General features: G+C 41.1%; 1 protein-coding gene across 13 annotated transcripts in view; it reads left to right on the forward strand.

The window, feature by feature from the left end:
* Positions 1-23,510, forward strand: part of DTNB (dystrobrevin beta) — a 198,546-nt gene that overhangs the window by 78,105 nt on the left and 96,931 nt on the right. For 12 of the 13 annotated variants that reach the window (XM_065682020.1, XM_065682021.1, XM_065682023.1 and 9 more), the window contains one exon: positions 13,468-13,545. In XM_065682020.1, coding sequence (XP_065538092.1) covers positions 13,468-13,545 — 78 coding nt within the window. Of the gene's footprint in view, positions 1-13,467; positions 13,546-17,620; positions 17,729-23,510 lie in introns of all 13 variants that reach the window. The other variant, XM_065682030.1, reaches the window with a different exon arrangement.

Raw genomic sequence — 23,510 nt, forward strand, 5'->3', positions numbered from 1 at the left:
CTCACATTTGTGTCAGTGTCTCTGAACAGCTACTGCTATACCATTTACGTGCTAAAGATAGCAGACAGCCGAAGAATGCTCTTTAATGTTTTTGTTAAGAGATGTTGCATACAAATATATTGGCCAATATATAATAAACAGGGAATTGCTCAGAAACAATACATTGTGTATATTTTCACTAGGGTTTGTTACAGTGCTCAGGGATTGATATACTCTTTACGTAAAGCCTCAGATATCTGTATATATTTTCAGGTTTCTTATTGGTTTTTAACTTCTTGGCATGTTTTAATTGTTTCCGATCATTTTAACAGAAGCAAACACTTTAAACGGTTTTTTAAATTACTACAAATCAGTAGATTTAAAGCAGTCTGTCATTCCTGCTGCTAAAATAGCCTGAATTTGCAGTTTTCTGAAGGACCAGGCACAAAGACAAAGTCCTTGAGTTCCCTCAGCTGGGCACGGGGCAGTGAATGATGGGAGGTTGTTATCCCTGCCTCCGTAAGGAGTCAGGGAGTAAAATCCCGTCGTATCCGAACACGTTTGAAATGTTTCCCTTTGGCAAATATTTAGGCTGCTATTTCTGGATTATACCTTTTTAACCTAAATTGTTGTTGAATTATGTGTTTTTTAATTATTTTTCCTGCCTTCCCTTCCTTCAGGATAGCTTTTGGCTGCTTAACTACTAAGTGCTATTAGGAAAATTAGTCACAGTTAAAAAACAGATGTAGAAGCTCCGTAAAGGCACGTAGAAAACTTAACTCCACATTTGAAAGGGAAGCAGAGACCACATTTCTCATCCCTTGTCCTTCAAAATGCTCTTGAATAGGATAAGAACAGGAATCAGCTATTTTCTGCTGTTTAAAATAACAAAGAGAACAAAGGAGGAATTACTCTAATATATAAATGCATATTTTCATGAAAGTTGCTCACATGATTTGCATCGGAATGAGGTGATGAGATCCAATTTAATATTACAGTTGTTATGTTCCCTTTTTATAGGAAAAAAAAGATGTTGGCTCAGCATACCCATGGGTATATTTGTCCTAGGTGCTCTCATTGGAGAAGTGGTAGTAGCTGTTTTTACAGAATTCCTATGTTTTTCTTATAAATACACTGTCAGAAAGTAGCATGTTATGATAAGGAACTGCTGACAGTCCTCTCATGCTTGGAATTTGACCGAAGTTTGTGCAGAGCAAGTGCTCAGTGCCTTCTGAAACTGCAGTCAGATGCACTATTTTAATTACAATGCAATCATTCTTTAGAACTATTTAAACAATGCCATAATCTGGGTACCTTAGGGAACAGGTGAAGGGCTACAGGGAACTTTACATCTGGTTCTCTGCCCTTTAGGGACAGCCATGAACATGTTCCCATTCTCAAGTTTGTTTCATCTGCACAGTTCATTGGTTTCATATCCTGCAAATTCAGGTTACCCCTATTTGGGGTTTTTTGTTCCCTGCTCAGAAAAGAAATCGAGTATGTACCAGAAACTTAGATCTCTCTTCTAGACTGAGTCTTTAAATATACTTTCCTTTGTGTGTGTGTAACAGTAGAACTAACAGGTAACAGTTTCACACTTTTGGGAAATTTGGAATTTTTTGGTGTTTTATTTGGGGGAATCTCAAAGGTTACATCAAAGCTCAAGACCAAACCTGACTAGCTGCTTCCCCTGGCTCCCCAGTGAGATAAACTAAGCACTTAAATAGAACAGAGATGAGGTAAGAAGCTATATGAATTTTTCATTGCCCTGTGGCCATGTCTACACTCGTTTGGGAGCTGTGCACAAAGGCAGCGTAGTTTACGTTGAATGCAGCTGTATATATAAATCTTGGCACCTGCTCCGGGGCTGCTCCTGAGGACATGGTTTCATGAACCAGTTCACCTCTGGCAAAGACAAGCCAGCTGTTGTTTTGAAAAGCTGCATCATGTAATAATCCCCAAGTGTGGTTTAGCTGTTTCAACAGCAGCAAATCTCCTTTGGATGAATTGGAGCTAAATTTGTTGCACTTTTAAATGTCTGTTTTCTGTTTCTGATGTTACCTATGCATGACCTGCTCATTGCCATGAAGATAACACAGTGCTGTGTCCTCCGAGGCTGTGTGTTCGACTTTGTTTCCATTCATGTATTCATTGCTTCCAGTGCGGATGCAGCTGTATCTATTCACTGCAACAAAAATAAGTATTTATAGGTTTTTACTCCCATTAGTTTGATGCAGCCATTATTTTGTACAAGAGTGAAGTCGTGTTCTGTTGTGGCTCATGCAGCACCAATGGCATAGGAGCTGCACTCACTCACTGGAGAAACTGTTGTGCTGCTGGCACCAAAAGTTGAACTGGTCCTTTTGCAAGATCTCACATTTGAAGTCCTCAGCAGCAGAATGCTCTTTTTATTTGAAATTGAAAAAATCTAATCTGAAATAGTTTCAACTTTGAAACAGAACTCCAACAATTCAACAGTCTCTAAATTTTTCTTATTGTAGCAATGTATTTTAATTATCAGGACTCCCTAAGGTAGAGTAAAAACTTCCTGCAGAAGGGGAGGAGGAAGTTTCTTGTTTCTTAATCCAAATTCCTACTCAAGATTTAAAAAACCACAAAACCCACTAAGGAGGGATTTATTTCTGGTTTGCATAGTACCTCTAAGAAATATGTATTTTATATCAAATATTCTCCTACAAAAGAAATCAGAAACCCTACTCTGTTTCCAGGTGTAAGTAGTGTCCCAGCTTGGGTTTCAGCCTACAGCTGGAGGGCAGTCATCATTTTTAAATACTGCCTCCCAAGTCCTCCTGCCAAGAGAAGTCAAACCTTGGGCTTGATACTCGGGTCCAGCTGAGCCGTGCACAGTTCAGGATTCAAAGTCAGCTGCCCAAGGGCTGCATCTTCTAGCTGCTTAGGGTTGGCCAGAGTTGTTTTGTGGGAATTCTGTGGCATGCCAAAGATAGCTGCAAGCAGAGCTGCAGGCCTGGCATGTGTAGATGGGCAAAAGGAAGTAAAAGCCCGCAAGAAAAAGAATAGACCCTTCTTAAAATACAGTGATTTTATTTCTGAGGTCTGCTTCACATGCTCTGCAGCATCTTCCCACTGCACTGTTCAAACCTGATTGTGTGACCGTGCAAATTCAGACTTTCTGAGGTTTTACTGTGCAGTGTATTACACAAAGAGAAAGGACAGCATAGTAGGAAAAGCAACAAGTAACGTGCTGCACTGACAGGTTGTTTTGAAGGGACCTGCTCTCTTGCAGGCCATAACCTGTTGGAGAGCATGGGCTGTAGCTGCCTGCCAGTGTGTAATTCTGAATTTTGTGTCTTGGATTTGGCTGGTAATTCTTATGTTTGTGTCTGATGGATTTTCTTGTGTCATAGATTTGTCTTCAATCATTGTAAGATACCACAATATATATTTGATGAGCAAAGGTTTCCAGAGCTTTTCCTGCTGTGGGGTTTTTCCCTCATGTTTTTGGGCAGAAGAGCTCAACACATATACACAGATGTTACTACAGTTATTTCCTAATTCAGGAGTTTGTGTAAGCCATCACAGAGGTTTAACCTCAACCACAAATACAACAGAGATCAGAAGATTTATTTGAACTACTTCCTGTGCAAAGTAGAAAATACTAACAAAAAAGCAGGTATTTTATAAAAACCATCAAAGTTTCCAATCTGAAGAGCTTGCCACAGCTGTGTAGTAGTTCACGTGCTTTGTTTCACTTCCTTCATTGCGGTTTCTGCTCCTTGGATTTTGTTATATCCTTGCTTGTCTACTGTAGTTTGGTTTTATTAAAAATGAATTTACATGTAGGTTGCCATGAAATCACCACATAATTGTCTGCTACATATGAGGTTTGGAATTACAGTTCTCTCTGTGAAAAGAACGTTTTCCAGCTCTTAGTTGTTCCTGCATTTCTTTGCTGAACCATCCCTGCTTTTCTACCTCTCTCTTGAGTTGTAGTTCTTAAAACTACATGTAATTCCTTCAGTTTTTATGGAGCCAAGTGCAACAGAAACCCCCTGCTTCCCAGTAACTGCTCTCCTGCTTTTGCACATGATTATTGCATGTGGCTGGTTTGCTCCAGCACTACACCAGGGATGCTTCAGCTGACTGCCATGGACCCTCGTGCACTTCACAGTCGTTTTCCCAAGCTGAAGCCTGTGTCCCCAATCTGTTAGTCCTGTGACAAAGGGTAACTCTAGCACCCCATTCTTTGCTTTCTGTTGTGAACTTTTATTTCTCCTTATCAGCTATTGCATTTTCAAGTAGGTTTTCCTTTTCTTCATTGTCCTGCCTTCAGTGTCTCCTATTGAACTAGTGCATTGATCTTATATACTACTTACTCAGGCCTGTAGTCAGAGGGAAAAGGCAGCAGGAGATCGTTATTTAGGTTTGAATAATAAATAATGGGCTTTATTTATGGGTTTGGTTATATATAATACACTGCACAAAAGAAATAATTCTTTCATTTCCACCTACTTAATAATAGGTTTTGAGTACTTAGAGGATAGAAGTTCATACAGCAATATGAATAAAAGAATTAGTCTCTTAAATAGTAGGACAAAACTGTTCATTAGAGAGAACATTGGACAGGAAATTTACCCCTCTAGTGCTCGTTCTTATCGGGTGTGTATTACGACCTACTAATGTCAGATGTGATGAATTTTGAAGCATGTAGGTATCTGACCCAATTAACTTCCAGAAGTGTTTCAAGAAACTGTTGAACTCTTCAGACATATGCAGTGGAATAGCAAAGGCAGTGTTTAAGTAAGAAGTCTAAAATCATTTTCACCTAATATTATTTGAAAGTAGTTTTGTGGACTGTCCCTGTCATCCAGAGGGGCCTTGAGAGTTGGGCCTGTGCCAACCTCATGAGGTTCAACAAGGCCAAGTGCAAGGCCCTACACCTTGGTGGGGACAATCCCGTGCACAAATACAGGCTGGGCAGAGATTGGATTAAGAGCAATTTTGGAGCTTCGATATCCCACAGTATTGTACAATATCCCTGTCTGCTCATACCAGCCCTCCTCTTTTAATTGAATGTATGTCTGTATTGTACTTAGCCTGTCTTCTGTACATTGGCTGCTCTGAAATCCGTATCATTGTGTTCTTGGAAGCTATGTTCTCTTGCTTAGCATGGGTTAAAGCTTTCACTTTCAGACACTCTTTAATGTTTTGGATAGATAACAGCCAGTGCTTGTGTCAGGCCTGAAAAGCCATTACAAAGTGCGTGAACTTTGTATGTTCTGGTCTTTCCTGCTGCTTGTTCACCACTTGCCTCCTGAGCATGTGTAAGTTTAAAATTATAGAATATCTCAAATTGGAGGGGACCCAAAAGGATCACTGAGTCCAAGTTCTTTAATTTTAATTAGCACCTTAGTGCAAAATCTGATTTCTGCAGATCGTCCTAGATCAGATCAAAACCTCTGATGTAAAAAGGAAAGGCTGCCTGATTTTGAATGAAATGTGTGAAGGTAGTTGAACACTCCCATAGTTTACTCAGAGGAGTGGTGGAGTCTCCATTCTTGGACATACTTGGAACCTGACTGGGCAACCAGCTTTGGCGGATCCAGCTTGAGCGGGGAGGTTGGAGATGGTGATCCCAAGAGGTCCCTTACAACCTCAATGACTCTGTCATCTGAAATACCCGATTGCAGGAGCCAGCTTCAAGATGATGGGGGCAGGGTGATCCAGCAGTGCCACAAACCAACAACTTGAGGTTGTCAGTTCTCTGTCTGCTACCACTAACATGAGGGGTTTGCCTGGATCATTGCTGCTGATCAAACACCAGACTCTGGCAGCTTTCTGATTAAACACTGTGCAGCTTTGATATCAGAGATAAAACTGGAGGTGCAAAGTTAAAGGAATAAGCCCTCAATCAGTCATAGTACTGCATATACTGTTAATTAGAATGTTCCTGGGACCATTCTTTGCCGGTGAAGCCAGCTGGCTCTGAACCATCATATCCACGCTATTAATCTCTTACCATCCAGAAGAGCATGGCCACATCTGAACTCCTAACTGGGAGTCATTTCTGACCCCTGCTAACTCCCAAACTGCTCCTAGGAATTATCTGTGAGAAAGCTATTTGGCTTGGGCCAAAACTGCATGAGGGTCTGCTAACAATTTAGACATGCAGATGATCCTTTTCCATGATATTGGAAGATTCCCTGGCACCATTTCATTTACCAATATAAGTGGGGCCAAATGGCTCTGTATCAGGCCACCTAACTAGGTTCTTGAAGATCTGTGGGATGTAAACTGTAGGAACAGTTTGAAAATAACCATATAGGAGCAGGCTCTAAATCTTTGACTCAGTAAATGGTATCTGCCCACTTTATTGTTACTTTTTGAGGCTTTGCAATGTATGGGGGAAAAAAAATCATATTATCAATATAGAACACTTTGCATATAATAAAATGTCTTTATCCTCTTTCACCAAGGGAGGACACTAACCATTTCCTTGCTCCCTTGAACCTTCTCTCCCTACTCGGCCCTTCCTTTGCGTCATTGAGAGCCAATGATCACTTTGCCATAGTGAGTAGACTTCACAGAATCATGGAATCACAGAATCCCAGGTAGGAAGGGACCTCAAGAATCATCTGATGCAGCCCTTCTTGGCAAAGCATGACCTAGGCTAGATGCCCCAGCACCCTGTCCAACTGAATCTTAACAGTGTCCAACATTCAGGACTCACCACTTCCCTGGAGAAATTATTCCAATTGCTGATTGTTCTTGTGATGAAAAATCGTCTTTTACTGTCCAACCATAATCTCCCTGGGAGTAATTTGTGAAAAAGAAAACCTTGTATATGGAATTACCTACCTACGGTCACCAGCAGGTACACCTGTGTTCTAGAGTGGCAAGGGAGAGGTAATCTCTTTTCTTAAGTCAGTTGTCATAGGAGGAATGAAAGAATATATTTTGGAGGCACAACCTCACTTCTGTCACCTCAAACCATCACGGCATTTGTCCTTCTGGGACAACAGGGTGCCACTGCTGACAGCTGGGGATGGTATTTACTGTGGGTAACTTCAGTCCTGAGTACACTTTGGAGGAATCTTTATGGTCTCCCGAGAACTGAAGCTAAGACAGAGCAGGTAAAGTTTCTGCACTATTATCCAAATGTATTGACATGTTTTTTCTAGGAAGAAGGTGAGAAAAGCAGGTTGTATTTCTGTTGCTTTGAATCCTTCCTGATATGCTAGAATGGAAAGAGATTTGTTTAGTTAGAATTAGTTTGTACATGGTTATTCATGGGAGTCTCCCACTGGACTTCCAGACATTTGCAAAGGCATTTTTTTGCTTCTGTGATAATGCTACACAGTTGTCAGCAAGAATTACATTAAATCAGATTGCACTTCATGGTCAATGTCTTTCTCACATACTGAGCAAAAAAGCATCAATAGTCTGTGTCTTGTGAGGTGCAAACAGTGCCGATGAATTCCAATGACTTGTACTTCCTTAACTGCTGTACAAGAAATAAAGCAGTTCCCAGGAAAAGGAATTGTGCTCACTTTATTCCTTTTTCCAGCTGACACCTTATCTGATAAAAGGACTGTCATGCGCACTGAGGTGGTTTCACTTTTACAGTTTTACGCAATTGTGTTTCGTCAGATGCTATTTATCATTTATGGTGGGGCTTTTCAGTTAATAAACTGAGCTGGGGTTCTCTATGGATTTGATTGCTTTGTTACAGTCCCTCTGTTTAAGCAAATCTCTCTTGTGATATCAAGGTCTCGACTGCAGTGCCATCTGACCCAGCACCTTGAAATGCTTTGTGTTAACAGTTACCTAACATTCACAAAACTATCTGTTTTCCTGTAAATCTCTCCTTAAAATTCCATCAGCATGCCTGTAAAAAAATAATAGTAATAGTGATCGTAATAATAATAGTAATAGCAATAATAACAGTAGTAATCATCATCATTAAAGATTAGGGTCAACCACTCTGTAGCATAATGTAATGTCAATATGATTTTTCAGTTTCATCTATTGAATATGTCTAATATATCTAATATATCCCTTGCTTTGTGCCTACCTTCATGTGTTGGTCCAGCCTTACTCATAAATCTTTGTAACTCTTTTTGCACAAAGAAACACAGCCTGGACTGTCAGTGGGCTTCCTTTAGCAATGTCAAAAAGACTGATAATATGTGTTACAGAATCTTACTAGTTTAGGAATTCTCAGGTCATAGAGCAAAACCCAGGTTCAGAGTTAGCAAATATAGAGCTGTTCTGTTGGTAGCCCTGTAAATATGGTAGCTACAATTTTAGAAAAGATAGCAACAACAATTGATGGATTAATTCCACCCCTAACTAAAAAGTAGCTTAATTCCAGGCATTATTATTTGAGAATTAAACAAGTACTGACATTACAGTGCTAATCAGTGCACCTGAGAAATACTGTCCTGTCTTGTCATATGGGATGTCCACACTGGTTCTTACACACGAGACATTGACTAGTGGTAGAAAATGTTATGCTACACTTCTGACACGGATACACTAAACTTCTGCTGCTTGAAATCCTTATCTGGCTCGAGATAAGAGTGTAATTGCTCTTCCTGAGGGCCAGTGGAATTTTTCAAATGTTGGAATTTTGGGTGCCAGTCTTCAGGTTCAGACTCATCAATTCCCGATCTGACTGACAGAGCAGCATTCCTGCGTTCCTTTTTTTGTCCTTTTTTTCTTTCTTTTATTTTTCTGTTTTTATTTTTTCTTGGCTGCTGTGACAGCCCCCAACCCTCAAGTACAGATGCTTTTCCTGAGCTTTGCATTTTCCAAGTCTCTGTACTCTGGTGGAAGCAAATAAATGATGTTGCTTTGCCACACATCAGCAATCTTGGATAGGAGAACTGTTTAGAGCAGAAGGCAGTTGGTAAAATGTTGTTTACTGCTGCCTTTTTGTAAAAGTCCCTTTGCAGGGTCATTGTCCAGCACAGCAAAAAGTCTCAAGATTTAGTTCCTTTTATTTATTGAGGTTTTAGACTCCTGAGGTCTCAGAATTATCCTGGTTTTGTTCTGGACCTTCATTAACCAAGTCTGACAGAGGACAAGCCAATAATTAGACTTAGGTTTAATTGTGCTTTTCTTCAGAACGTGTAATGATTGATTTTCCTACTCAGAAAACTGTTGACACAAAATAGCAGTGACTAATCTATTTCTTATTTCTTATTTTTAGACAAGATTACTTTCATATTTAGCCAAGATTACTGAGAGTAGATGTGACAGCAACTTCAGTTACATCTGGATCTCATAGGTTTTACTACAGGTAGGAGATAGCAGTTAATAAGAGTAAATAATAGCAATAAAGAAAAGTCAAGATTTTATTAGAATTATTACAATTTCTCATAAAAGCTGGCTGACTTATTTAGGAAAATGATGGGGAAATCTTGGAACAGATTATCATCCACCCCGCATTAGCCCACAAAGCTGTTTAGTCCAATATCTTGTTTCCAGTGGTAACCAAAACTGGACACGTAGAGAGGGAGTTGGTCGAGACAGAGGTAATGTCCATACAGAAATATGTTTGGAAGAAATAAAGCAAGATAAACAACTACTAGAGCTGGAAAGCTCAGACTTGTGATACCTTCTATAAAGACAATTTCAGGTACTTTAGCTTCAGAATTAACTTTGACATTTGTGTAAAATTATTACAAGGGTAAATTGTTTAAAATGGCTCCTAAGTGATGGCAAACCTGCATTGTTCTCTCAAGTCTTTATTCATTCCCTCCCAATTTTGTGCTGACTGCAGGAGACTCTCATGCTCCCTGTTTTCAAGACCTCCACAAATCTCTACTGTTTATTTTTGTTCTGATAGCATCTGCCACTGCTGTAGGATGCTTTGGTACATCGAGGTGTGCAATCCCTGATTTAGAATCTGAATAAACTAAACCAAACTGGGGCTGTGATAACAGAAGTACCCTGTCCTGGTTGCAGCTGGGACAGAGTTAATTTTCTTCCTAGCTGTGGCTGCCCCATCCCTGGCAGTGTTCAAGGCCAGGTTGGACAGGGCTTTGAGCAGCCTGGTCTAGTGAAGGGTGTCCCTGCCTGTGGCAGGGGGTTGGGACTGAATGGTCTGATCTTTGAGATCCTTTCCAGTCCAAGCCATTATCCGATTCTATGTTTCTATGACTTCTCAGCTTCTGTGGCTGCCACATTTGTCCCAGCTCCCAGGTATCTGAAAGATTTCTCTTATTTTGCTGCTTATTCTTAGGTGCTTTTCTTCCCAAGAGCACCCCTAGGCTCATTAAATACACCTTAAATACCAAATAAGTCAAACCTGAAAAACTTAACCTAACAAACAGACGAACTTTTGAAAGAAAGTTGTAAGCTGCTCTTGGTACGCATCCAAGTCCCTCAGTTGTTTTAATATCTCGGCTACACTGTGGGCAGAAGTTACTGCTTCTGAGTTCATCCTCTGAGTTTCTCTGCCAGCAGAGACTTGGGAATTTCTGCCACCTCAGGTGTCCAGGCAGTGATGTTTTCTGGTGAGATTATCGAGGCAGAAAAGTCTCTCCTTAGTAGCTGATTCAAGAATATTTGTCTTTTTTTTTCTCTTATGTTGATAGGCTGCAGCAGATGCCAACTGTCACGAGCATCTCAGAAGGGGAATTCAGTTGTGTTCCTTTTAAACTAGAAGTCCTGGTAAAATAAGGTTTACCAGCACTGGAAGTCCCAGGTTCATCAAAGCAGCTCTTACTACACCAGCAGTGTTGCGTAGGTGGTTACAGCATCCACCTGGTTTCATGAGCAGTATTCTTCTGGCGTGGTTATACAAGAAAATAATGTGCCATCTTGACAGAGTTACAGTTTTCTAAAAAGATATTCCCTGAAAATGTGTAAATGGCCTCAAGAAATTCTCTGAACTGGGAAAGGCTTTATTGTGTGTAATAAAGAAGACAGAATTATGCTATTAGAAATCTTTAAGCAGATGTTCATTTTTGATTATTTTTTTTTTCTTTGCCTTTATCACTGTTAGCAAGGGTTTAGCTGGAAAATTAAGAACACTGGTATTTACAGAACTGGAAGGAACTTGTGGATATGTCTCATAATGATGCTAAAACCAGATTGCAAGCGGTGAATTACATCCACTTTCTCACTGAGTCGGATAAAAGTAATATTGTAATAAAATAAAGAATTACCTTTCCCTCAAAATGGTAGACCCACCTGTGGGACAATGGAAAATGTGCCCCTGTGTACAATTTGTTACTTAAAGTAGAATGAATCCTGTGAAAGCTCACACTGCGCTTGAGGCTCGCAGAGGGTGGGTGCCTGTGTGCTGTCCTCCATATGCTCCGCATCCCCACACAGTCAGTGAAGGCTGCAGCACACTGCTGGACCCACTCCGGCAGGATCTTCCATTATCTCCTCCATCACCACAATTTAAATTCTCTTACCCTAAAATTACTGGGAATACAATGTGATATTTGTTTTGAGTAAGAGCACAGTGTTTAAGGAAACTGTCCTCCCAAAGGAAAAAATCCAGCTAATGCATCCAGAATCGGTGAAGCGGGAGCTGCTGCTGCTGCTGACAAATACCAGTTTGCAAAAGCAGCTTTTCATTGTAGCTGCCTCTCTCACAGCTGCCAGATTGTTTTGTGGTGAGAGGGGCAAGAGAATGCAAGCTGGTAATGAATCTTTGGGGAAAAAGGAGAGGTTTGCAGTGTAGATGTGGGCAGAGCATTCCTTGCATTCGGTCAAGAAGAAGTAAGTAGGGAGATAAAGGGGCAGAGGGAAAGGACTGTTAATTAACTGCTTGTTACCACAGAATGAATTGATATGTTCACTAGCAAAAGGAATGGATTCCAAATGAGCCACGGTACAGCACATCTGTCGTCTTTCTCTACTTTTGCAACCTGATGTCTGCTTTTTTCTATAGTGACAAGTTCCTTTTCCAAAGGAGCACATTCAGTTCGTATGTGATGGCCAAATAATTTCTTGTTATGATGTTATATTTAGAACAACATTAACATAAGTATAGTTATCTCTGGGCAAATCTGTTCTGAGTGAGGGCTGAGCGCTGAAGTGCTTTGGAATTCAAATCCTCTGTGGAGAAGGGATGCAGGAAGACATACAGGGAGTATGTTCTTTGTGATTTTATATGCTTGACAGCCAGGTGATTTTCTTTAACGGGTGTTTGATTCACTGCATTACTGGGCTCTGAAAATTATGGAGTGAAATCAGCTGATGAGTCTTAAGGCAATTCCTGGTGTTCACACATCCGGAACAGGCTCCATGCAGCTACACTGGGAATGTCAGGGAAGGTGAAAGCTGTGGATGCTGTTGGGTCAAACACTGCCTGGCTGTGCTGTAGAAAACTGGAGCTGGCAGGAATTCATTTCAGTATTACCTGCAGTAAATTGAACTGAAAGATTTAAAATGTACATTTAAAAAATTAGATTAAAAAATCATTTAGATTAGTAAATCTAACCAAAAGATTTAGGCCAGGTTCATCAGGGCTTTGAGCAACCTGGTCTATGGGAAGGTATCTCTGCCTGTGGTAGGTGGGTTGGAGCTCAATAAGCTCAAAGGTTGCTTCCAAACCAAACCATTCCATGATTCATTATATGAAAGTGAATGCTAAGATGATGGTAAATATAAACCTGTGAAGATTTTTCCATGATCCAAGAAAGCATGTAGGGAAGCATGGCATTTTTCTCCATTATGTTCTGCACAGGTACTGTGTTGTCTAATGTGCAAATTGAGCTTTTATCTGTACACAGGCAACCCTATGCTTTTTTGTGAGTCTCATTTTAAAGGATGATGGATGTATTTGGATATCACTGGAGGGTAAGCGTAGGCAAATATTGATTCTCTGATAGCAGCTGCTTTAGTTCTTCTCTCCCAGCACCTCGAATTCACCAGCTGAGCTGCCTGGGAGCATCCTGTCTGGGCTCCTGTATCGTCCTGCTCCCTGCAGTCACAAGCACTCATAACCTGGGTGATCACAGCAGCATAGTACCAGGAAACTTTTAAGGGTTTGAAAACACCAATAATGGGAGTATCAGTTCAATGCTGTATTTCATAGGGCAGTAAGGAACATGAGGCTCTACCCATTTGTTTTTTCCAACTAACTTTAAATAAAATCAAACCCAAACAGGTGATGTATGTGGTTGTTGTATAAATGATTGCTGGTTATAATAAATCTTTCCTTAATTTCTTTAAACATTTCAAATAATTGCCCTAATTTGAATGGTTCCTACATTTCCTTGAACTACTAGAAAGTGCCAAAAGTCAATTACGTAATCACAAAGGTTAGTTTTATCTTCATTTTAGTGTAACACATGAATTGTGAGAAGCAATTAGACTAGACTAAACCAAGCTTTTCAAGTGTCTTTGTGCAAAGCTGTTTCTGCCACTGCTCTTCGGCCTGATGTTGTCACAGAGCACAGTGGTGTATTTTTTCCTAGTGTTGGTTTTGTTTCCTCTTTGGGTTTTTAAAATCACTAACTGGAATAAATATTTCTGTTGTAGTCCTCCTCGGCCTCTGACTAACATGAATGACACCATGGTGACCCACATGTCCTCTGGAGCACCAACACCAACAAAAAGGTATGCGTGTCTCACAACATTGGTTGTTCATTTCTGTGAGAAGCAAAACCAATACAGAGTGTGGATTTTGTATCCCTAGGAGTCTTCTAACATATTTCAAATAACTCTTCCACTTCAAAATGTGTATGCAGCATTCATAACAGAAGGGTTTGCAATGCTTCATGTTGATCTCTCTGAAGAGTGATTTTCTTTTATTAGAATAGTTGTTACTACATGACTGTGACTGAAGAAACACATAAAGGGAGCTAAAAAGGCCTTTGGTTTTCATAGAGTGTTACTTCCAAAGCTGCTATGAGAAAGGCTGGTCTCGTTGTATCGTCAGTCCTCTGCTTACAAAGGGTTATTCTGTTCTGCTGGAGATACCTCACATAACAAGAATACTGCATTGTTCTTCCCCCAGACACAGCTAAACTGCCAAAGTTCTCTTGAGTTGCCCATGTCTACAAGAGGCATTTAGGTTTGAGTTTAATTTGGGGTTACATTTACTTAGCTGTACATACATAAATTATTGTATGAATGTACGTATGTAAACATGAGAAAAACTAGCTGCATTGTGTATTTGCACTTTTCTTTCTTAAGACATGTTTGGGAGAATAGCAAGGTGGTTTGCTGGAGACTTCACTTGTCCAAAGATATGAATGAATGAATGAATGAATGGAGTGAATATTCTCTGCAGAAGCTGAACTGTAACTGTTTTAGTGACAAGGTGGCAATCAGGAGTGAAGCCAGATCCTTCATTTTCAGCAGCAGTCCTTCAAACAGAACTAAGCAAAGATCCATGTACTCTCTTTCTACTTTCCTTGTCAAAATAAGTCAGTTATGTGTGCAGGTTTGAACTGGCTATGTTAAAATTGTTTCAAAATCTGTAAATCTTTCCATGTAGTGTCTACAACCGCCACACAACATGCAATACACTATATGACTTTAAATATAGGATGCAGTAGAGTCCCCATCAGTGCAGGTTTTGAAGATGAAATTGGACAAGGTGTTCTTTTCCACAGAAGGTTGGACCGGATGGGCTTGTGAGGTCCTGTCCAACCTGGGCTGTTCCATGATTCTATGAAATATGCCTTTTACTGAGTTAGAAGCAGAGTCACTTAGAGAGCAGATGATTCCTAAAGCCAGTGCTTTACAGAGTATTCATGTAGGCAGTCCTAAAGAAACATGACCCATAACATCTCATTTCTTGGGTTGCAGGCAACCTGGTGGGCGAGGTCTTTTAGCCTCTGTCTGGGGCCCGCATTTGTTTGCTGTAGTGCAGACAACAGTTGTCTTCAGATCTCTACCAGAGGAGATCCTGCTTTAGGCATGCATGTCCCCTGTGCATGGAAGCTTGAAACGTTTCCAGAGTAGCAAAGTTTGCCAGGTTCTCCTGCAGCCTCTTCATCCTCTTGCATAAAAGTTCTTACAGGGCAGAATGATACAATCCTCAGTCAGTCCTGACTTGAGAGCAAGAGTTAATATGGATAGTGATCACCTAGTTCCTTGGTTTCTACTTTTTTTAACCATCTTTTCCCATTTTCTTAATCCAAACTGGATAATACATTTAAAAAATCTCTTAATTCCACTGTCAGCAAGAATATCTTGCCTGCCTGGTAGGGAGAGGTTCCTGCTACTGTTCTGTTGTGTTCTGGCTTACCAGCATTGCACCTTTTTCCAGTATGTGACAAGTTTCTGTGCGGGTCATTGAGTGCGATAGGCACTTCTTTGTCTCCTGGAACCATTAGTTCCTCTGCTTCTTCTCATTCAGAGATTTCTTTCTTAGATTGTGTCTACTGTGTTGTCTGTAAAAATCACATCTGATCTGGAAGACGGGGACAGTGAAGCTTTGTTCAAGATTATCCACAGCAAGTATCTCTGTGTTTCTTGCTTTACAAAATGCCAGCAGACAGGGTCATGCAAAATATTAACTTAGCACTGAATATTCTGTACGAATGTCAGTGTCCAGAAACTCATTCAAGATACATATTTCACATCATCATATACCAGCTGTGCTTCTGTTCCTCTGTAGGCAAGGCGTAGCCTAGCTATTCCCTTAATTTGAGAAGGGTGATGCCATAGAAAATGCTAAGAAAAACGCCTGACCCTTCTACTTGTTTTCTCGGCCATGTAGACCTTGCAATGCACTGTTGACATAAGGAAAAGGAGAACAGCATTTTTGTATGGTATAATGAAGAGAAAGAAAATCAACAGCTTATGATAAGTGGGTATTAGTAGTAAAGTAACGTTGAAGGTAAATACTAATTAGATTATGACAAGGCCACAATATTGTCAGGGATTTAAGGTAGAAGAATTTTGTGCTGATATTGTATCCTGTCACCCATGGTGGCAAGTAGCAGATGCTTAGGCAAGATTACAAGCAGTAAATCAAGTCCATAAGTCAAATTTTGCTCTTTGTTTTTTTGCTTGCTCCCATCTTGCAGCACTCATCAGCTTTCTTCCTGGAGACCAATGCTTTGTAAATCCAGCATCCGAAAATGAGTTCTACAATTCAATTATGAGCTCCTATGAGGAGAAAACTCCTCCTTTTGTATCATGACATTCATCTGTTCACCTTCTTCCTGCTGCTGAAGGTTGTTTATATCCCACCTGCTTCTAGTCTAAGAATCCTTGTCTACTTAATTTTTCCTTGCACAGAAGGTAATCTGTAAATCAGATCATGCTAGTTGTCCTTATCAGTACTCTTCTTTCTTCACTTCTTTTCAATGTGGGATGGCCAGAATTGCACCAGTAGTCTAATCTGAGTCCACTTTGGTGTTACAGTCCTATATTCTTCTGCTGCATGAGTTGCAGGGATCTGCATACTTCTTATGTGGAGACACTGTCCCAAAGGCATGCAGCTAAAGAAATCTTTCTCTTCTCTGATGTGGGCAAGAACATGCATAGATTTGGGTTTTATCACAAGAATCCCAGGAATACTGGATATAGAAACTGTAGTGATCGAGGGAAACAAATAGCTTTTTGATTGTATTTTGACTAATGTGGCCATACATGAATCAGCAACAGGGCTTTATAATCAGCAGCACCCTTTGGCTTGGAGCATTTATAAAGGAACAAGATCCCTGTTGTTGTCTTTCATCCAAGACAAGATCAGGTAGACCAAAGATAAGACTTGAAGAAACCAGACCTGTTTAGACATATAGCATGTCATCTATTTCTATGCACCCGGAAATTGTCAGCTACCAACACTTGCTTAGAAAGTTCTTTGTAAGAATCGTTTGCTAACTCAGGCCTCACACATCTGTAAAAGGGAGCAAAGTGAGGTCATCAAATAAGGCTGGAAAATAACAAGAATGTTATTTTATGCTGCTTCAGCCGCTGAGGACAATCCTTGGCCACAGTTATTACTGAACAACATACCAGTTGATTGCAAGCAGCTTTTATTTTGAAAAACATTTGAGTAACTATAGGTGATTTCCCATTTAAAAGCACAGAACTTTTCTGTACTCATATAAATAAGCTATTCCCTCAGTGATTCAAAGGCTACACTGAGGTAACTCAAGGTTAAAAACTTTATAGCACTTATGCTTTACAAATACCATCCCCAGCAAAGGCTAAGAAGTTGGAACAAACAAAATTTATTCTAATAAACACCAGAGAAATTGTGTTTATTGGAATAAATGATTTTGCAAAATTATCGTTGTGTCATCCTTTATCTACAGTTTGCTCTTCCTTAGAGGCGAGACATTCACAGAAGTGTGGAATGGCGCTAGACCAGTCCAAGAACCAATCTTTAGAAAGACAAAAATCATCTTTCTTTCAAGCGTCATTTTTAGTCAGGCATCAGGAGAACTCACAGGCAGCAGATACATGGTAGATGTCATCATCTGTAATCACAATACCCACATTAGTACCAGGCTCTTACCAAGGTCCTGGCTCATCCCTCTTCAAGGATCCCACTGTTGCAAAAGGTTACTTCATCTAGCAGATTCTGCAAGAGTTCATGGGAGGAGGCTTCTTCTCTCAATACTTCCTTATTTCAAAAAGAAATGGGGTATTTATCTTGTCCTGGACACGGGGGGAACAGACAGGCTGCCCCAGGTTCAGGTAGTAATGTTTGCCTCCATCATTCCAGCTCCTCAGGCTCTCAGCGTGCAGAAAGCACACTTCTCCATAACCACTCAACAAGCCCCTGGGGATGCACCTGAGGCTCACAGTGGGACCCAAACACATCTCTCGAAAGGTATTGTCATTCAGACTCTGCTTGGTGCCTTTGTTCTTTACAAAATATCTAGTTACAGTGGCTATGTACACCTGTCCAAGTCTAGTCAGGGTTGGGTTGGTTTTAATCACATAATAATGGGAAATGCAGGTCTTCATCTGAGCTTCTCTGTTCAGCTGAGGTTCTACACAGAGAGATCAGTGAAAGCCATTTCAGATTATACATTTGTCTGATCCCAGGTGTTTCTGTCTCTGCAAGTCTTGCCTGCTGGCATGACTGAGTTGAACTACACTGAAAAGTACTTCTAAAGTAGCATAGATTATCTTAATGAGGCTCTGTCCACACATACCAAAGAAATGCTGCTTTCCAGGTTTTACTTGATACTGCTAAAGCTTTGGCTCCGGTCAAGTATACGTATTTCAAAAAGAATATGGCAACACTGAAAAAATAATTTAGAGAGAGCTATGGAAGTATCTAAAAGATGAACATGTGATGCTAAAGGAGCATTAGTTGTTTCTTAAGGAAGGTAGAGATGTGATTTGACTGCTAGGTCACAGGTATTTATACATGGAAATATATCAAGTTGTAGGAGTTTTTAGCCTTGCACGGAAGGGCACTTCAGGGTCCACTAACTTCTGCATAATCTCTGCATACTGCCAGTCAAACTGGATACAGGATCCATGGATTTAGTAGTAAGCATGAAAGCTAAAACACTTGGCTCTTGTCTCAGCTTGAAAGAGACTCTATTTGCCTCAGCATATGCCCATCCATATACAGTAAAATATTTCCAAGTATTTTGAGACCTTTTAGTCCACTGACTGAACCACTGAATACTTCGAAGCATTACGGGTTCATCTATCATCTAGTTTGTCAGGAGCACAGAAGCATGCATCTGTGTTGTCTTTGCATCCTTCACTTCTTTAAACCTGGAAAATGTACAGGTGTCCGCAGTTAATGATGGAGTGACGTAAGGCAAGAGAAACAGGTTTTCCCCCCTTTAAAAATGTTCTTTATTTCTATTTTGTCAGTTCCCATATGTCTGATTACAGTGTTTTCCCTGAGATTTATTGCAGTTACTGATGCTCCAGGTTAATCCATGATGTAAAAGATCATCACTGACTAAAATTAAGGGCCTCATTTCCCTAGCTGGAGGCACAGTCACATCTTGGCAGCGTGAAATAAGGATAGCAGGGTTGCTGGGGTTGCTTTGTGTGAGCTAGATGGGGTTTGGATCCGCATTTTAATGTGCAGAAGCTGCTCAAAATGGCCACTTGTCAGCAGCATGGCTTCTTTTTGAAAGACAGATTCCCTCCTAAAATTGATTTTATTTTATATACCTGAAATAAATAATGAATGAAAATGTTAGAAGGTACATGTTTGCCTGCCTGTGGACACAAAATTCATCCTAAAAACAGGAAGGATATAGCTCAACCTGTCTTTGAATGGCCTCTGTGCTGAAAAAGAATCAGAGGGCATCAGCAAAGCACATAGCATTTGCTAGAAATATATATAGTTTATGTGGTAGTGCTATTATGGTATGAGCAAATGGTAGTATCCTGCCTAAATCTTTCCCATTTTGAAGAGCATTTTACATTTGTTTATACCATTATTGAACTTTCTTCCTTTGGGCTAATATGTTACAGCTTCCACTACAGAGCTAATCCAAAAGTAAGGTTTTTTGGTTGGCTTCACTTTTTTTCACCAAAAGGTGGAGCAAATATGGATCAATTTATCTGAAGGCAAAGTAGGAAGGAATGGTAGATGGATACTTCTACATGATTTTGTTGAACAGGATAAAGCTTCAGCAGTTTTCTTGTTGCATCTACAGACTATTAGGAAATTGTTGTTCATGGGGTTTCCTGTACATATAGCTGTCTGGGTAGGTATGGCCAACACAGAACCTCAGTGGTGAAAACCAAACCAGTCTGTACTGATTAATGTTTTTAGTTCGAAAAGCCTTTTCCATGTTCTTCCTGATAATGTTTCGAATAAGCGAAGGAATTTAGTCATAACTCTGGATTGCACTAAATTATTTGTGAAAACTGAGGCAATGATTTCACTCCTGAAGACGGAATAGGCAGTTCTGAGTCCAGGGCCTCCCTGGGGAAGAAAGGCTGTGGCCACCAGGTTAAGGAAGGGGATTCTCCCCATCTACTCCGCTCTGGTGAGACCCCCTTCTGCAGTCCTGCATCTAGCACTGGGGCCAGCAGCATAAGAAGGACATGGAGCTGTTGGAGTGAGTCCAGAGGAGGCCATGAAGAAGCTCCAAGGGCTGGAGCAGCTCTGCTATGGAGACAGGCTGAGAGAGCTGGGCTTGCTCAGCCTGGAAAAGGCTGCAGGGAGACCTTAGAGCAGCTTCCAGTGCCTAAAGGGGCTGACAAGAAGCTCCTTGGAGAGGGGCTTTTGACAAGGACCTGTAAGGGAAATGGCTTTAAGCTGGCAGAGGGCAGATTTAGATGAGCTCTTAGGAAGAAGATCTTCTCTGTGAGGGTGGTGAGGCCCTGGCTCAGGTTGCCCAGAGAAGCTGTGGCTGCCCCATCCCTGGCAGTGTTCAAGGCCAGGTTGGACGGGGCTTGAGGCAACCTGGTCTAGTGGAAGGTGTCCCTGTCTGTGGCAGAGGGTTGGAATTTAAGCTTTAAGGTCCCTTCTAACCCAAACCATCCTAGGATTTGATGATTCTGTGTTTCTTGTGATGGTTGCATCTGTTATTGCACAAGGAGTGTCAAAAGACAGGACAGGGCCAGCTGCACTTGCTTCTTGCACTTCTTGCTTTTCCAGGACACAGAGGATGCCACCATCGAAGTGGCAGGGCAGGATGGAAACTTCTTTTTGTGATTTCATGCTCTTAAAAACATGAAAATAACCCTCCTTTGACAACTGTTTTGTTGGGGATAAAACTGAGCTGAAGGAACAGGGGGTTTAATCCCTGAGCTCAGTGGTTTTGTGAAAGAAAGTGTGAAAAACAGACAAATCAAAGGAGCCCTCCTATCAGTGCTTCTCTTCAGTCCATGCACACCTCTCAGAGGAACCACTATCATTTCCAGCCTACTCATGCTCTGCTTTCAGTGAGAAAACATCCAGAGGGGCAATGAACTCTTCAGATCCCAGCATTTCAATAACTATATTTTGCACGAGGCAGGGAGCTTTTCTGTCGTCTCTAAAATGCTGTAGACAGAATGAGGTCAGAGAAAGTTTTTTTCTAGCAAGAGCAGAGTTCTGGGAACAAAAGTGAGCTGTGGCCATGCTCAGCTGTGAATTTTTTTTCAGCCTGCAAAATATAAGTTTCCAAATTAAAACAGCCAATTGATTCAATGGCATGTTTCCCTGTGATTGATAGTGTTGTGTCAGATGAGGGGGACAGTTATTCTGTACATTTACTGAGACATTTACAAATGGGAAAATTCTAATGCAACCATGCCTACATTTTTACCTATGATACAACAAAACACAGTATTTCTCCGATCTTTACAGCCAACGAGCCTTTCTAAATGAATGAACATTATTATGTCTCTTCTGCAAAACTATGCCAAACCCATTAAATGTTATTTGTTTTAGCTAATTTATTTTAAATTACTTCAGGAATAGATTTCTTTTCCCCCTCCTGTTGAGGTCAATAAGCACTATTCTTCTTTCAGTAATTGTCTTCCCAAAGACGACCTGTTCTCAATTAGATTAGTGATGTCTACTTCCCTCTTTTAATACCCTTCTACATCATTTGTTTTCTCAGCAGCCATGGTCAGTCTATAGGTTATGCAGCATCTTTTGCATTGCAGATCCATGTTAGAATTTAAATGCATTGCATTTCAGTCTCGTTAACACATATACCATGTGAAAAGATCGTGGATCATTCTGTTTTTTTCCTAAAAGGGTTGTATACATCTCTGCTGCTAGGTCCTGTGTAAGAGTGACAATTATCTTAACATTCAGTTGTCTACAGTGGAGACATTTCCTCCTAATCTAGCTGCAGTAGGCTCCCTACTTAGTTTATGTGGACAAATAAACTGTTGTGAGGAGTGATGGAGCAGACCTGGTTTAGATGTCCGCTTTAAGATGAGAACAGTCTAGCCATGCCTGTTTTCTGTCCCGTTGACTGTAAAGGAAGTGCAGACAGCTAGCTCATGTTAAGAACCCTCCAGTAGTGGGTGTTTAGGGAGGCAAAAGTTTCTCCCTTGGACTAAGAAGGATCTTTAAAAGAGAATTCCTTTTCAACCACCTAACCTGTAAAAGCAGTCACCATGTTTGCTTTATGTAATGCTTTATTTATATCACCTATAATAGAACAAAATATTGCATTCTTTTTTACTGGTTTCTGCATTTGGTCAGGTGAAACATGTGCTTACAGCCTAAAAAGAAAATTACTGTTTGCAACTGAAAATCTGAAGTTGAAAGGGATATGTCACCCTCCTAGACAGTATTCAAAAGCCACCTTTTTTCATATCTGATAGGTTTTATTTCCACTATCTCTAACTTGGATTTGTTTTTTTCAGTCTTCTGCTCTGAAGTCACTGATTATCAGCTTTTGTTAGTCTCTCATACTCCTGCCTCTATTTTTGTTTCTTCTTTTTTAACTTTGCTGTCTACCAGTACCACTGATTACACCCTTGAGCTCTGTCCTGCTCTGGGTTTGTAAATGTGCACACAATTGGATAGTTCTGAGCTTTTTGATCAGACCTCTAAAAACTTTCAGCTCTGCATTGATGTATTTCATATCTATGCCATTGATGCTGTCCCTCAGGGTTTTTTAAGTTAGAATCATAGAATAGTTAGGGTTGGAAAGGACCTGAAGATCATCTAGTTCCAACCCCCATGCCATGGGCAGGGACACCTCACACTAAACCATCTCACCCAAGGCTTCATCCAACCTGGCCTTGAACACTGCCAGGGATGGAGCACTCACAACCTCCTTGGGCAACCCATTCCAGTGCCTCACCACCCTAACAGGAAAGAATTTCCTCCTTATATCCAATCTAAACTTCCCTTGTTCAAGTTTTAACCCGTTACTCCTTGTCCTGTCACTACAGTCCCTGATGTAGTCCTGTCCTGTCACTACAGTCCCCAGCATCCCTATAGGCCCCCTTCAGATACTGGAAGGCTGCTCTGAGGTCTCCACGCAGCCTTCTCTTCTCCAGGCTGAACAGCCCCAACTTCCTCAGCCTGTCTTCATATGGGAGGTGCTTGCTCCAGTCCCCTGATCATCCTCATGGCCCTCCTCTGCATTTGTTCCAACAGTTCCATGTCCTTTTTATGTTGAGGACACCAGAACTGCACACAGTACTCCAGGTGAGGTCTCACAAGAGCAGAGTAGAGGGGCAGGATCACCTCCTTCGACCTGCTGGTCACGCTCCTTTTGATGCAGCCCAGGATACAGTTGGTTTTCTGGGCTGTGAGCGCACACTGAAGCCGGCTCATGTTCATTTTCTCATGGACCAGCACCCCCAAGTCCTTCTCTGCAGGGCTGCTCTGAATCTCTTCTTTGCCCAACCTGTAGCTGTGCCTGGGATTGCTCCGACCCAGGTGTAGGACCTTGCACTTGTTGTGGTTGAACTTCATAAGGTTGGCATCAGCCCACCTCACAAGTGTGTCAAGGTCCCTCTGGATGGCATCCCTTCCCTCCAGCGTATCAACCGGACCACACAGCTTGGTGTCATCGGCAAACTTGCTGAGGGCGCACTCAATCCCACTGTCCATGTCAGCGACGAAGATGTTAAACAAGACCGGTCCCAACACTGATCCCTGAGGGACACCACTCATTACCGGTCTCCAGCCGGACATCGAGCCATTGACCACAACTCTTTGTGTGCGG

The sequence above is a fragment of the Lathamus discolor genome, chromosome 5, assembly GCF_037157495.1.
Source record: "Lathamus discolor isolate bLatDis1 chromosome 5, bLatDis1.hap1, whole genome shotgun sequence".
Classification (NCBI taxonomy): Eukaryota; Metazoa; Chordata; class Aves; order Psittaciformes; family Psittacidae; genus Lathamus; species Lathamus discolor.